At 41.9% G+C, this 15,392-nt stretch overlaps 1 protein-coding gene across 1 annotated transcript; it reads left to right on the top strand.

The window, feature by feature from the left end:
* Positions 1 to 7,286: 7,286 nt before the first annotated feature.
* LOC135573385 (sodium/nucleoside cotransporter 2-like) lies at positions 7,287 to 14,493 on the top strand (the record flags this gene model as incomplete). Its single annotated transcript, XM_065022544.1, has 9 exons — positions 7,287 to 7,501; positions 7,607 to 7,748; positions 8,057 to 8,170; positions 8,572 to 8,646; positions 8,743 to 8,823; positions 8,962 to 9,042; positions 11,349 to 11,474; positions 11,592 to 11,722; positions 11,851 to 14,493. Coding segments are annotated over 9 exons (1,164 nt in total), but the record flags the coding sequence as incomplete, so codon positions are not given.
* Positions 14,494 to 15,392: the final 899 nt, after the last annotated feature.

The raw sequence follows: 15,392 nt of genomic DNA, 5'->3' as shown, positions 1-15,392 counted from the left end.
GTGAGCCATCCAGTGAAAGTAGATTGATTAACTGAGATCCACATCGTCAATTTGTATACTCGTGTTAATGTGTTTTACTATCAATCTCTCTCAAACATGCAAATGTAAACCTGAAGCCTTTCATATCTTTGCCTTTTCTTGGGGGGATTTTTGGGGGGATTTTGGATTTTAGCTGGGGTGTTTGTCTTGAGTCTAGGTTGCTGGTGTGTGTTGTGTTCTAGGGCAGGTACTGGCGGTGGTAGGTGGAGCAACTTTGTCTCAGAGCATTTCCTATTATTTGTACGTAAAGGGTTAGGGGAAGGATTAGCTAGCATGTTCAGTAGTTGCGAAGTAGCTAAAAAGTAGTAAGTAGTTGACAATGTGCTAATTAGCTAAAATGCTAAAGTTATCCGAGATGAGATTTGAACTCACAACCTTTGGGATGCTAGATGTTTGTGTTATACACCCAGCTCCGATCATTCACCCTCCTTTCATTTTCGCCATAAGTAACCATCTGTCTTATGTACCATATCATACCAGTATCTTTGATTTACATACAGAAAAATACAAAATGCTTTGAGACCAGGTTGGGTGGTGAGGGTGCCAATTGAAAATGTTTTTGAGTAAAATGCAGCTTTACTGTAGCTATTCACTGCTATGAAACCTCATACGTTTTCTAATGCTTTTTGCACTGGTTTAACTTCAATTCATTATGTTATGTCTCATGCATATACATATGCATGCTGCTTTCTTGGCCAGGACTCACCCAAAAAATATCAAATCAAATCAAATTTAATTTGTCACATGGTTAGCAGATGTTGATGCGAGTGTAGCGAAATGCTTGTGCTTCTAGTTCCAACCATGCAGTAATATCTAACAAGAAATCTAACAATTTCACAACAACTACCTTATACACACATGTGTAAAGGAATGAATAAGAATATCTACATAAAAAATATATATGGGTGAGCGATGGCCGAACGGCATAGGCAAGATGCAGTAGATGGTATAGAGTACAGTATATACATTTGAGATGAGATGAGCCCAGCACTACATGGCAGGACCTGGTCAATGACCTGAAGAGAGCTGGGACCACAGTCTCAAAGAAAACCATTAGTAACACACTACGCAGTCATGGATTAAAATCCTGCAGCGCACACAAGGTCACCCTGCTCAAGCCAGCGCATGTCCAGGCCCGTCTGAAGTTTGCCAATGACCATCTGGATGATCCAGAGGAGGAATGGGAGAAGGTCATGTGGTCTGATGAGACAAAAATAAAGCTTTTTGGTCTAAACTCCACTCGCCATGTTTGGAGGAAGAAGAAGGATACAACCCCAAGAACACCATCCCAACCGTGAAGCATGGAGGTGGAAACATCATTCTTTGGGGATGCTTTTCTGCAAAGGGGACAGGAGGACTGCACCGTATTGAGGGGAAGATGGGGCCATGTATCGCGAGATCTTGGCCAACAACCTCCTTCCCTCAGTAAGAGCATTGAAGATGGGTTCTGGCTGAGTCTTCCAGCATGACAACGACCCAAAACACACAGCCAGGGCAACTAAGTAGCGGCTCCGTAAGAAGCATCTCAATGTCCTGGAGTGGCCTAGCCAGTCTCCAGACCTGAACCCAATAGAAAATCTTTGGAGGGAGCTGAATGTCCGTATTGCCCAGCGACAGCCCCGAAACCTGAAGGATCTGGAGAAGGTCTGTGTGGAGGAGTGGGCCAAAATCCCTGCTGCAGTGTGTGCAAACCTGGTCAAGAACAACAGGAAATGTATGATCTCTGTAATTGCAAACAAAGGTTTCTGTACCAAATATGAAGTTTTGCTTTTCTGATGTATCAAAAACTTATGTCATGCAATAAAATGCAAATTAATTACTTAAAATCATACAATGTGATTTTCTGGATTTTTATTTAGATTCAGTTGAAGTGTACCTATGATAAAAAATTACAGACCTCTACATTGCGGACCTGGCATCCTTTCACTCCCTCCTCTCTACATTTTCCTCTTCTGTCTCTGCTGCTAAAGCCACTTTCTACCACTCTAAAGTCCAAGCATCTGCCTCTAACCCTAGGAAGCTCTTTGCCACCTTCTCCTCCCTCCTGAATCCTCCTCCCCCTCCCCCCCCTCCTCCCTCTCTGCAGATGACTTCGTCAACCATTTTGAAAAGAAGGTCGACGACATCCAATCCTCGTTTGCTAAGTCAAACGACACCGCTGGTTCTGCTCACACTGCCCTACCCTGTGCTCTGACCTCTTTCTCCCTCTCTCTCCAGATGAAATCTCGCGTCTTGTGACGGCCGGCCGCCCAACAACCTGCCCGCTTGACCCTATTCCCTCCTCTCTTCTCCAGACCATTTCCGGAGACCTTCTCCCTTACCTCACCTCGCTCATCAACTCATCCCTGACTGCTGGCTACGTCCCTTCTGTCTTCAAGAGAGCGAGAGTTGCACCCCTTCTGAAAAAACCTACACTCGATCCCTCCGATGTCAACAACTACAGACCAGTATCCCTTCTTTCTTTTCTCTCCAAAACTCTTGAACGTGCCGTCCTTGGCCAGCTCTCCCGCTATCTCTCTCAGAATGACCTTCTTGATCCAAATCAGTCAGGTTTCAAGACTAGTCATTCAACTGAGACTGCTCTTCTCTGTATCACGGAGGCCCTCCGCACTGCTAAAGCTAACTCTCTCTCCTCTGCTCTCATCCTTCTAGACCTATCGGCTGCCTTCGATACTGTGAACCATCAGATCCTCCTCTCCACCCTCTCAGAGTTGGGCATCTCCGGCGCGGCCCACGCTTGGATTGCGTCCTACCTGACAGGTCGCTCCTACCAGGTGGCGTGGCGAGAATCTGTCTCCTCACCACGCGCTCTCACCACTGGCGTCCCCCAGGGCTCTGTTCTAGGCCCTCTCCTATTCTCGCTATACACCAAGTCACTTGGCTCTGTCATAACCTCACATGGTCTCTCCTATCATTGCTATGCAGACGACACACAATTAATCTTCTCCTTTCCCCCTTCTGATGACCAGGTGGCGAATCGCATCTCTGCATGTCTGGCAGACATATCAGTGTGGATGACGGATCACCACCTCAAGCTGAACCTCGGCAAGACGGAGCTGCTCTTCCTCCCGGGAAGGACTGCCCGTTCCATGATCTCGCCATCACGGTTGACAACTCCATTGTGTCCTCCTCCCAGAGCGCTAAGAACCTTGGCGTGATCCTGGACAACACCCTGTCGTTCTCAACTAACATCAAGGCGGTGGCCCGTTCTTGTAGGTTCATGCTCTACAACATCCGCAGAGTACGACCCTGCCTCACACAGGAAGCAGCGCAGGTCCTAATCCAGGCACTTGTCATCTCCCGTCTGGATTACTGCAACTCGCTGTTGGCTGGGCTCCTGCCTGTGCCATTAAACCCCTACAACTCATCCAGAACGCCGCAGCCCGTCTGGTGTTCAACCTTCCCAAGTTCTCTCACGTCACCCCGCTCCTCCGCTCTCTCCACTGGCTTCCAGTTGAAGCTCGCATCCGCTACAAGACCATGGTGCTTGCCTACGGAGCTGTGAGGGGAACGGCACCTCAGTCCCTCCAGGCTCTGATCAGGCCCTACACCCAAACAAGGGCACTGCGTTCATCCACCTCTGGCCTGCTCGCCTCCCTACCACTGAGGAAGTACAGTTCCCGCGCAGCCCAGTCAAAACTGTTCGCTGCTCTGGCCCCCCAATGGTGGAACAAACTCTCTCACGACGCCAGGACAGCGGAGTCAATCACCACCTTCCGGAGACACCTGAAACCCCACCTCTTTCAGGAATACCTAGGATAGGATAAAGTAATCCTTCTCAGCCCCCCTTAAAAGATTTAGATGCACTATTGTAAAGTGGCTGTTCCACTGGATGTCTTAAGGTGAACGCACCAATTTGTAAGTCGCTCTGGATAAGAGCGTCTGCTAAATGACTTAAATGTAATGTAAATGTACATGCTTTGTAAGTAGGAAAACCTGCAAAATCGGCAGTGTATCAAATACTTGTTCTCCCCACTGTAGGAGTTAAATTCCTCTAACAGGTGGAGCTGTTGTTTCCTACCTTCACCAACTGAGGGCGGCCCGTCAGGAAGTCCAGGACCCAGTTGCACAGGGCGGGGTCGAGACCCAGGGTCTCGAGCTTAATGACAAGTTTGTTAAATGCTGAGCTGTAGTCGATGAACAGCATTCTATACTGACGCTTAGCTTGTGAAAATATGTAAATCTCTACGTGACATCTGGTTAAATAAAAACATTCAAATAAATAATATCTATAGCCTCTGATTGTTTCCTCTAGGTTAAATGGGCATTGAATCTTTGGTTTGATTAGATGTTTCAATTGGTGAAATCTCAGCTGTTTTGAATAGGTCTCTGGATATCTTATCCAGGCTGCTAAAGGCCAGATGATGTAAACAGTGTAGTCTTTGCACATGAATGTATTTCACTGATTCTTTATGAATAACATTATGTTGGTGTCTTATGACCAGTTCATGCTAGGATTTGACTTTCAGTGGATGAACACTAATCAGTCTTATTAAAATGACAAATTTTTGAGGGCAAATTTCAATTTTTGATAGCAGAACTGCATTAGACATTAGATGCTAAGCTCCATAACTGCTTCTGTGAACACTTAACACATTGAGCACACCCTGGGCCTCAAAATAGATTGGCAATGGGCAACTGAATTTGCCAGACCAATTCTGGTTATTGGAATATTTTATTACACATGGTGCTTTTTCTACAATGGCTACTATGTTGCTTCTAATACATTAAAAACAGGACCGTTGGAGACTATAGAAAAATGTGTCAAATCATGCCGTTAGTTAATGTATTGCTTATAAATGTATCTATAAACAATACAAGGAAATGGTATGAATCATACGCTATTTACTTGGAATCATTTGCTAAAGGACACTTAGGTGAGACCAAATCAGTGACTCATGACCGTCTCAATTTAATCGCAGCGAAATCCATAAATGTGGTCATTAACACCTGTTAATACATTTCATTGTCTTCAAATATGGCTTAATAGCCAGTGAACATCGCCAGAGCTTACTTTTAAATGACCAGTAATGTATTCTCAATTTCTCATCCTACTCTGGAATGGCTTGAGGGCCAGTTGATTTTTATGCGGTTCAGCTAGATTGTCTCCATTTCCTTAGCACTTTGTCACTTTGTCGGATGTCTGAGACTGTTTTAGTTGTGAGCAGTAATGAGTAGAACAAATAGCTGTCCTTAGATGCACTCATGGAACTGGCTTTCTCCTCTGCTTCTTTCAAATGTGAGATGTACATATCCAGCTTTCCAAACAAATTATGAATATTAAAGGGATACTTTGGGATTTTGGTAATGGGATTTGTATCTACTTCCCAAGAGTCAGATGAAGTCATGGATACCATTTTTGTCTCTGTCCAGCATGAAGGAAGTTTAAGGTAGTTCCATGTGCCGTAACTAGTGTTAGCGCAATGACTGGAAGTCTATGGGTATCTACTAGCACGCTAAATAGCAATTGTACTAGCACTAGTTAGCAACTTCCTTCAAACTGCATACAGAGACATACAAATGGTATCCACGAGTCAATTGACAAAACCCTTTAAGTGAAATGAGTTTGTATAGTTGAAAAACAACTAAACTGCCTATTGAAGCCAATAGCGTATATACAGTGCCTTGCGAAAGTATTCGGCCCCCTTGAACTTTGCAACCTTTTGCCACATTTCAGGCTTCAAACATAAAGATATAAAACTGTATTTTTTTGTGAAGAATCAACAACAAGTGGGACACAATCATGAAGTGGAACGACATTTATTGGATATTTCAAACTTTTTTAACAAATCAAAAACTGAAAAATTGGGCGTGCAAAATTTTTCAGCCCCCTTAAGTTAATACTTTGTAGCGCCACCTTTTGCTGCGATTACAGCTGTAAGTCGCTTGGGGTATGTCTCTATCAGTTTTGCACATCGAGTGACTGACATTTTTTCCCATTCCTCCTTGCAAAACAGCTCGAGCTCAGTGAGGTTGGATGGAGAGCAGTTTTATATAGATATTATTTATTTGAATGTTTTTATTTAACCAGATGTCACAGTTTTATATCTTTATGTTTGAAGCCTGAAATGTGGCAAAAGGTCGCAAAGTTCAAGGGGGCCGAATACTTTCGCAAGGCACTGTAATCTGGACTGCAGTTATAGAACAGAACAATGAGCCAGATATTTCACCGGATGTATAAGTGTTAAGCATCCGGTTGGCGTATCCACTCACTACAAAATATGGTGATGGCCTAGTGGCCAGCAGTGGGAGGAGATGGAGAGAGATGGATTTTGACCAACATTATGCACATTTTCTGATTAATGAAACATGTGATCTCAATACAGTTTTCTGTTCCCAAAACTAGAATCTGTTACGTACAGAGTGGACTAAGAAAGGACAGGCTATGGTCTATCTTGGGTTAAGTTATAAAAATCTTTGTCTACACTGTCCATACAAACCAACATAACAGAATTTGTATTGTGCCACACTGGCATCTTGTTTACAGAAGCAAACAGCACTGCGTTTGTGACTTGAAAAAAATAGGCAATCTTTTAGATTACATTTTGTAAGTACATATTTGTCTAAAGCTTTTTAAATGTGTGATATTATTTTAAAAAGCACTTTTATGACACATGTAAAATGTATGTTATGGTTGTACTGGAGATAAAATGGCTAGGTCTTCTGTTTTTCTACTTACGACATAATAATATAGAGGATAGGGTGGAGTGTTTACCAGATAGACCTTCTAGGATAATCCACTATACTGTATGGACTCTTTAGTAGGAATTTAACCCTAACAAAGTCAGTTATGTCTAATCAACCATTGCATATCGGATGTTATTACATGGTTAGGCCTAAGTCTAAAATCGTATCTGTTATATATTTTTGCTGAATGGGCAAAGTGAATTATTTGGTTTCCAAAGTAAACAGAATGCCTCTAATCTAATATTTATTTTAAATGGTCTATCAATAAATCAATTCCAACACTTGCCACGTGCATGCCTACGTCAAGGACTGCCTGAGAAACTGATTAAAGCTCCTCTTGAACTTGTCTGTTCATTTATGATAAGATTTCTCAAGGAGGGCAGTGTATATTTCCCGACACAGTATTTTGCAACATAGCATTCGTCACACAGACTATTATCCTATGAATTATCCTATGAATTATCCTATGAATTATCCTATGAATTATCCTATGAAAGTGAAATGTTCTAAGAATCAGTCCCCTGACAATTTCTCATCACAACAATGTGATGCTGCTTTGATATGACCTTTGTTTCTATATCACAGGCTATGTGGCATACTTCATCACAGCATGCATATTAGACTTTGAGAGGTCCATTGCCCTTGTGGTCCTCACCAGTTTGGCAGTTGTCTCCAAAGCCTATGACCTTGTGAAGACATACCATGGAAATAGCATAACCAAATGTTTCATACCAGCTCAAAGATGCTACAACAATTTCTGGGGATGGATAATAGGGTAAGAAGCTATTTCATATGGACACTTTAAATGGTCTGAGAAAATGAATTCATTTGGTGAGTGTATTTTCCTCTGTTGACTGAGAGTCTGTTGTGGGTTCTTTAGAGTTTTCGTTGTTGCGGTGCTGGTCCTGCTAGTGACTTGGCTCGTTGTGGACACAAGCAAGCGACCAGAGCAGCTCATCTCATTTGGAGGCGTCTGCATGTTCATTCTAGTCATTTTCATCTTCTCAGCCCACAGGACAGAGGTAAGCTTAACATCACAGCAGATCGCTCCGATCCCATCACAGGATGAGAGTGGCCAGGCTTTCCCATAATGCATGTCTACCTGTAATAACACATGATTAGTTATTACCGCTTATCTATGACTGTTTTCTTTAGACTTTGAATTTGCTGTGGACTTCCTTTGTTTGGCCTTGTATGTCTTTTACCAGTTACGCCTAGTAATTCCTTCCATTGACTCACCAATTTATGGAGAATCACTTGTTAAACAATAATACATATCCAAACATTGTTTGAAGAGTATGTCAAGTGTGTTTGTTTGTCTCTGTTTCAGGTGGCATGGAGGTCAGTTTTTTGGGGTCTTGGTTTACAATTCTGTATCGGACTGTTTGTCATAAGGACAGAGACGGGACTCACAGCCTTCCAATGGCTTGGAGAGCAAGTGCAGGTATCCTTGTTGCTGAACTGCTCCTTATCTCCTTATCTTAAAGTAGTAAACCTTAACTACCTGGAAATTGTCCTTGTATCTGGGAGGTCCCTCTTTTATGAGGCACAGTGAAATCTCATAGATTGCCCATGGAGCTATTTACAACCACTTTGTATTTATTTATTTTTATTTGACCTTTATTTAACCAGGTAGGCCAGTTGAGAACACGTTCTCATTTACAACTGCGACCTGGCAGACTCTCTAATCTAAAACTGCTATTTTGTCTTGACCATTGATTTGAGACAGTATTATGTAAGTAACAATTGTAGCTAGTTGCATGGAATGACAAACTATGAGCCTCCTTGTTGACATGAATACAAATGAGAAGACAATCATATTTTCCCTCGTTTTTAAAATTTCAGATATTCTTGAACTACACAAAACACGGGTCATCATTTGTTTTTGGACCACTAGTATCCGACATCTTCGCATTTCAGGTCAGTGAGCAATAGTTCAGTAGATGTACTAGAAACATTTATTTATTTGATAATGAATCCAGGATTGATCAATATATGTCCCTGTTCCTTCTCCAGGCTTTGCCCATTGTGATATTCTTCAGCAGTGTGATGTCAGTTCTTTATTTCCTTGGAATAATGCAATGGCTCATCATTAAGGTAAGATACCTTCAAACATTAAGCCCAAAAATAATTTTCTGTGTTAGGTTTGGGCACAGTCATATACATATGGTTTAGGTTTGTGTGTGTACTGTATGATTTATGTTAACAAGAAGCCATGTGTTTTTCCCCTTTCAGATCGCATGGGTAATGCAGATAACGATGGGAACCTCACCCACTGAGACCTTGAGTGTTGCAGGCAACATATTTGTTGGACAGGTACATTTGCCTGTTTGTAGTCGAGGGTATTTCAGTTCCTACTTTAATATAATAATTATTGGAGGATACATATACTGAAGATAACACCATTGTAGTAATTACACTAAGTGATGTTTACACTTCACAATGTCTTACAAAGTAATATTGATGAGGATTAGGACATACAAAGTTGATTTACTGTTTAACAGATTACATTTTTTGAAAAGTGAGGCGAGCAAATAAAAATGAAACATGACAAAATACAATACAAATTGTAAAAATACTAAACAACCTTAGTAAAACACCTAGTGACCTAACCAAGAGATTTTAGCCTTTTAAATAAGGGTTTTGGAACAGTCACAGGGACCACAGTTTGAGTCCTGGTCAGGGTACCCCCTAATTATCCCTCGAGAACTCAAGGGGATTTAGCACATTGTGCCGTGGACAATAAAAGGCTTGTTTTTCTCACAACACAATGCCACGGATGTCTCAAGTTTTGAGGGAGTGTGCAATTGGCATACTGACTGCAGGAATGTCTACCAGAGTTGTTGCCAGAGAATGTAATGTTATTTTCTCGAACAAGGTCGTTTTAGAGAATTTGAAAGTATTTCCAACCGGCCTCACAACCGCAGAACACGTGTAACCACGCCAGCCCAGGACCTCCACACCCGGCTTCTTCCCCTGCGAGATTGTCTGACACCAGCCACCCAGACAGTTGATGAAACTGTGGGTTTGCACAACCGAAGAATTTCTGCACCAACTGTCAGAAACCATCTCAGGGAAGCTCATCTGCGGGCTTGTCATCCTCACCAGGGTCTTGACCTGACTGCAGTTCGGCATCGCAACTCACTTTCTTGGGCAAATCCTCATTTTCGATAGACATTGGCACGCTGGAGAAGTGTGCTCTTCACAGATGAATCCCGGTTTCAACTGTACCGGGCAAATGGCAGACGGCGTCGTGTGGGCAAGCGGTTTGCTGATGTCAACGTTGTGAACAGAGTGCCCCATGGTGGCGGTGGGGTTATGATTATGGTCTGGCATAAGCTACGGACAACGAACACAATTTGATTTTATCAATGGCAATTTGAATGCACAGAGATACTGTGACGAGATCCTGAAGCCCAATGTCGTACAATTCATCCGCCTCCTTCACCTCATGTTTCAGCATGATAATGCACATTCCCATGTCGCAAGGATCTGAACACAATTCCTGGAAGCTGAAAATGTCCCAGTTATTCCATAGCCTGCATACTCACCAGACATCACCCATTTAGCATGTTAGGGATGCTCTGGATCGACATGTACAACAGTGTGTTCCAGTTCCCACCAATATCGGGGCAGCAGGTAGCCTAGTGATTGGAGTATTGGGCCAGTAACTGAAAGGTTGCTTTGATCGAATCCCCGAGCTGACAAGGTAAAAATCTGTCATTCTCTCCTGAATAAGGCAGTTAACCCACTGTTCCCAGGCCATCATTGTAAATAAGAATTTGTTCTTAACTGACTTGCCTTGTTAAATTAAGGTTAAACAAAAACATATCCAGCGACAGTCATTGAAGAGGAGTGGGACAACATTCCACAGGCCACAATCAACAACCTGATCAACTCTATGTGGAGGAGATGTGACGTGCTACATGAGGCAAATGGTGTTCACACCAGATACGGACTGGTTTTCTGATCCACGCCCCTACCTTTTACAAAATATATATCTGTGACCAAGAGATGCATATCTGTATTCCCAGTGATGTGAAATCCATAGATTAGGGCCTAACAAATGTATTTCAATTGACTGATTTCCTTATATGAACTCTAACACAGTAAAATCTTAACAAATTAACAAATGATTCATTTGATTCACATAATTCAGTCCACCATGACTGCTCAAATCATGTGAATCAAAGTATTCATTTGTTTATTGCGAAAAGTCATTTTAGGAATACATTTTTTAGCTAGCCTTTGTTTTGGATTATGTGGCTGCAAAACTTGTTTTGTAGATACTTCAAGTTGATTTGGGCATTCAATTTATGGGACATTGCAATTCAATTAAACACTTCTAAGGTAAGATACATATGGCTAAACTAAAAAAGGTACATTTCCTGTAGAAAATGTGTGTGCTTGCTTCAGCCGTTTAAAAATATTTGTATGGTAATCGTTCATTTCGTCAAATTCTTTTGTAAATTCATCGATTCAAATGAATCGTTCCAATCATTATTTAAAAAAAATGTGAAGTTAAACATTAAATCAACTTGGTTAGGCTTAGCTGATTCTATCCACTTGCTGTGTAGAATTCTTTATTAAAGCATTCCTCTTCATAATGTTTTCTTCATCAGACTGAAGCGCCATTGCTGGTTCGCCCCTATTTGATGGACATGACCAAATCTGAAGTGCATGCTGTCATGGTTGGAGGCTTTGCCACCATTGCAGGAAGTGTGATGGGTGCATTCATCTCATTTGGTGTAAGACCAAAGAGTCATCCCTCCAATGCACCCAGTTTTTCATATTTTGTCTCAGTTAATTCTAATGTAACTGATCTTCATCGTTATGTGAGATTGAGATTGCTCAATGCCCCACAGATTGATGCATCCTCTATGTTATCTGCCTCTGTCATGGCTGCCCCATGTGCCTTGGCAATCTCCAAGCTGTCCTATCCGGAGACAGAAGAGAGCAAATTTACATCAGAGGAAAATATCAAAGTGGCTTGTGGGTATGTGTTTTTGTGTTTTGTGTGTATGTGTTTGCCATTTACCGATTTTTTTTTTTACATTCCTCTGCATTTTGTTGTATATATAATAGACTTTCTGTGATTCATATTGGGCTGTCTTAACTCCCCAGTGATGAACAGAACATTTTGGAAGCAGCTAGCAGTGGAGCATCTACATCAATAGGCCTTGTTGCTAATATAGCTGCCAACTTGATTGCATTCGTTGCGATACTGGCATTCATCAATGCATCTCTTGGCTGGCTGGGAGGCCTGGTGGGATTTCCCTCTATCACATTTGAGGTATGCTCCAGGCAGCTCCACATACCTTAATCCCACATTCAAAGATCCTTCTGTCTTGACTTGACACCCATGACTAACCCAGTACTTTGTGATGAGTGATGGACATGCTTTGGCATTTTTTTTATTTAACAGCGTGTGATGCATGGCTGAATAATTGTGCACATCACAAAATAAGATAAGATAATTATTTCATTGTGCCTTGGTAAAATGTCCAAATCATCGAAATGTGTAAAATAATTCAGATTAGAATATCTGGGGTTCGTTCCTTGTTCATTGTCAATCATTGGCTCATTGGTGAAATTAGCATTATGACAATAGCTTTAATTAAATCATTCAAAATGCTTTATTAATGCAATTGCAGACAGAAGTTGACAACAGGTGCATATTACGCACGTTCCTGAGTAAATTCTGAAAAATAGAAAAGGTCCCAAGTTATTTTATTAAACCCGAAGTCCATCCCTAGTGATGTCACTGCATACGTTGTTACATTCTACTCATCAGACCAAGCTCATGCATACACAGCTATATAAACTTGCAAGAGAGATACAATAGTTCCAGTGTTTTCTAAGGCCTAGGCAGTAAATGTCCACTCCACAAGTTGATTAATTGTGGAATGTCTGACTTGTCTCTTATCTCTTACACTCCCCTGCAGAGTTTTGTCTCAGTCACACATGTCTCAAAATGTTTCTTTATAAGATATCTATATTTATATCTATCCTACCCTGCCTCTCTAAGGTCTTCGAAAGCCAAGTCAACAAACAGATTACCGACCATTTCGAATCTCCCCATACCCTCTCTGCTATGCAATCTGGTTTCAGAGCTGGTCATGGGTGCACCCCAGCCACGCTCAAGGTCCTAAACGATATCTTAACCGCCATCGATAAGAAACATTACTGTGCAGCCATATTCATTGATCTGGCCAAGGCTTTCGACTCTGTCAATCACCACATCCTCATCGGCAGACTCGACAGCCTTGGTTTCTCAAATGATTGCCTCGCCTGGTTCACCAACTACTTCTCTGATAGAGTTCAGTGTGTCAAATCGGAGGGTCTGTTGTCTGGACCTCTGGCAGTCTCTATGGGGGTGCCACAGGGTTCAATTCTTGCACCGACTCTCTTCTCTGTATACATCAATGATGTCGCTCTTGCTGCTGGTGAGTCTCTGATCCACCTCTACGCAGACGACACCATTCTGTATACTTCTGGCCCTTCTTTGGACACTGTATTAACAACCCTCCAGGCAAGCTTCAATGCCATACAACTCTCCTTCCGTGGCCTCCAATTGCTCTTAAATACAAGTAAAACTAAATGCATGCTCTTCAACCGATCGCTGCCTGCACCTGCCCGCCTGTCCAACATCACTACTTTGGACGGCTCTGACTTAGAATATGTGGACAATACAAATACCTAGGTGTCTGGTTAGACTGTAAACTCTCCTTCCAGACCCACATCAAACATCTCCAATCCAAAGTTAAATCTAGAATTGGCTTCCTATTTCGCAAAAAAAGCATCCTTCACTCATGCTGCCAAACATACCCTTGTTATACTGATCATCCTACCAATCCTCGACTTCGGCGATGTCATTTACAAAATAGCCTCCAATACCATACTCAATAAATTGGATGCAGTCTATCACAGTGCAATCCATTTTGTCACCACAGCCCCATATACTACCCACCATTGCGACCTGTACGCTCTCGTTGGCTGGCCCTCGCTTCATACTCGTCGCCAAACCCACTGGCTCCATGTCATCTACAAGACCCTGCTAGGTAAAGTCCCCCCTTATCTCAGCTCGCTGGTCACCATAGCATCACCCACCTGTAGCATGCGCTCCAGCAGGTATATCTCTCTGGTCACCCCCAAAGCCAATTCTTTCTTTGGCTGCCTCTCCTTTCAGTTCTTTGCTGCCAATGACTGGAACAAACTACAAAAATCTCTGGAACTGGAAACACTTATCTCCTTCACTAGCTTTAAGCACCAGCTGTCAGAGCAGCTCACAGATTACTGCACCTGTACATAGCCCACCTATAATTTAGCCCAAACAACTACCTCTTTCTTTGGTCTTGGCCATAGTGGAGTTTGGAGTGTGACTGTTTGAGGTTGTGGACAGGTGACTTTTATACTGATAACAAGTTCAAACAGGCGCCATTAATACAGGTAACGAGTGGAGGACAGAGGAGCCTCTTAAAGAAGAAGTTACAGGTCTGTGAGAGCCAGAAATCTTGCTTGTTTGTAGGTGACCAAATACTTATTTTCCACCATAATTTGCAAATAAATTCATAAAAAATCCTACAATGTGATTTTCTGGATTTCTTTTCTCATTTTGTCTGTCATAGTTGAAGTGTATTACAGGCCTCTCTCATCTTTTTAAGTGGGAGAACTTGCACAATTGGTGGCTGACTAAATACTTTTTTGCCCCACTGTATATATACTGTATATTGTTAATCTGTAGTCTAGGACCCTGTAAATGTAAGGAGCGAGGGGTCTTATAACCTCTCTCCTTCTCTTAATACAACATAAGCATAATCTATTATTATAATACATAAAACATTTGGTACAGCCCCCATCATGACCCCTAGGTGAACCCCTGACAACACATGTACATTCCTCCTTATGTGTAAGACAATTGTATTGACCTGTGTACTATGGAAGTTTCTTTGATGCTCTGTAAGTGTATCTTACATTTTAGTCATTTAACAGACACTTTTATCCAGAGCAACTTACAGTTAGAGCATTCATCTTAAGGGCTCCCGAGTGGCGCAGGGTTTGGCCGGGGTAGGTCATCATTGTAAATACGTTTTTTTTTCTTAACTGACTTGCCTAGTTAAATAAAGGTTAATTCAAATAAAATAAAGATAGCTAGGTGAGATAACCACATATTTTGTGATGTTACTTTATAGCCTGATCGCTTTGTGATCTCTCTTTTGCATACCAGTATCTGTACCTGCACATGACCATTTGATCATTTATATCACTCCAGTGTTAATCTGCTAAATTGTAATTATTCGCCTACCTCCTCATGCCTTTTGCACAAAATGTATATATACTCTTTTTTTTCTTTTTTCTACTGTGTTATTGACTTGTTTATTGTTTACTCCATGTGTAACTTTGTGTTGTTGTCTGTTCACACTGCTATGCTTTATCTTGGCCAGGTCGCAGTTGTAAATGAGAACTTGTTCTCAACTAGCCTACCTGGTTAAATAAAGGTGGAATAAATTTATTTTTTATTTTTTAAATGCACTCACTCACTCACTCACTCACTCACTCACTCACTCACTCACTCACTCACTCACTCACTCACTCACTCACTCACTCACTCACTCACTCACTCACTCACTCACTCACTCACTCACCTATTGAAGCCAATAGCATAT

This window comes from Oncorhynchus nerka, linkage group LG9a (genome assembly GCF_034236695.1).
Source record: "Oncorhynchus nerka isolate Pitt River linkage group LG9a, Oner_Uvic_2.0, whole genome shotgun sequence".
Taxonomy (NCBI): Eukaryota; Metazoa; Chordata; class Actinopteri; order Salmoniformes; family Salmonidae; genus Oncorhynchus; species Oncorhynchus nerka.
The sequence above is the reverse complement of the archived record's forward strand: the minus strand, read 5'-3'. Positions and strand labels throughout refer to the sequence as shown.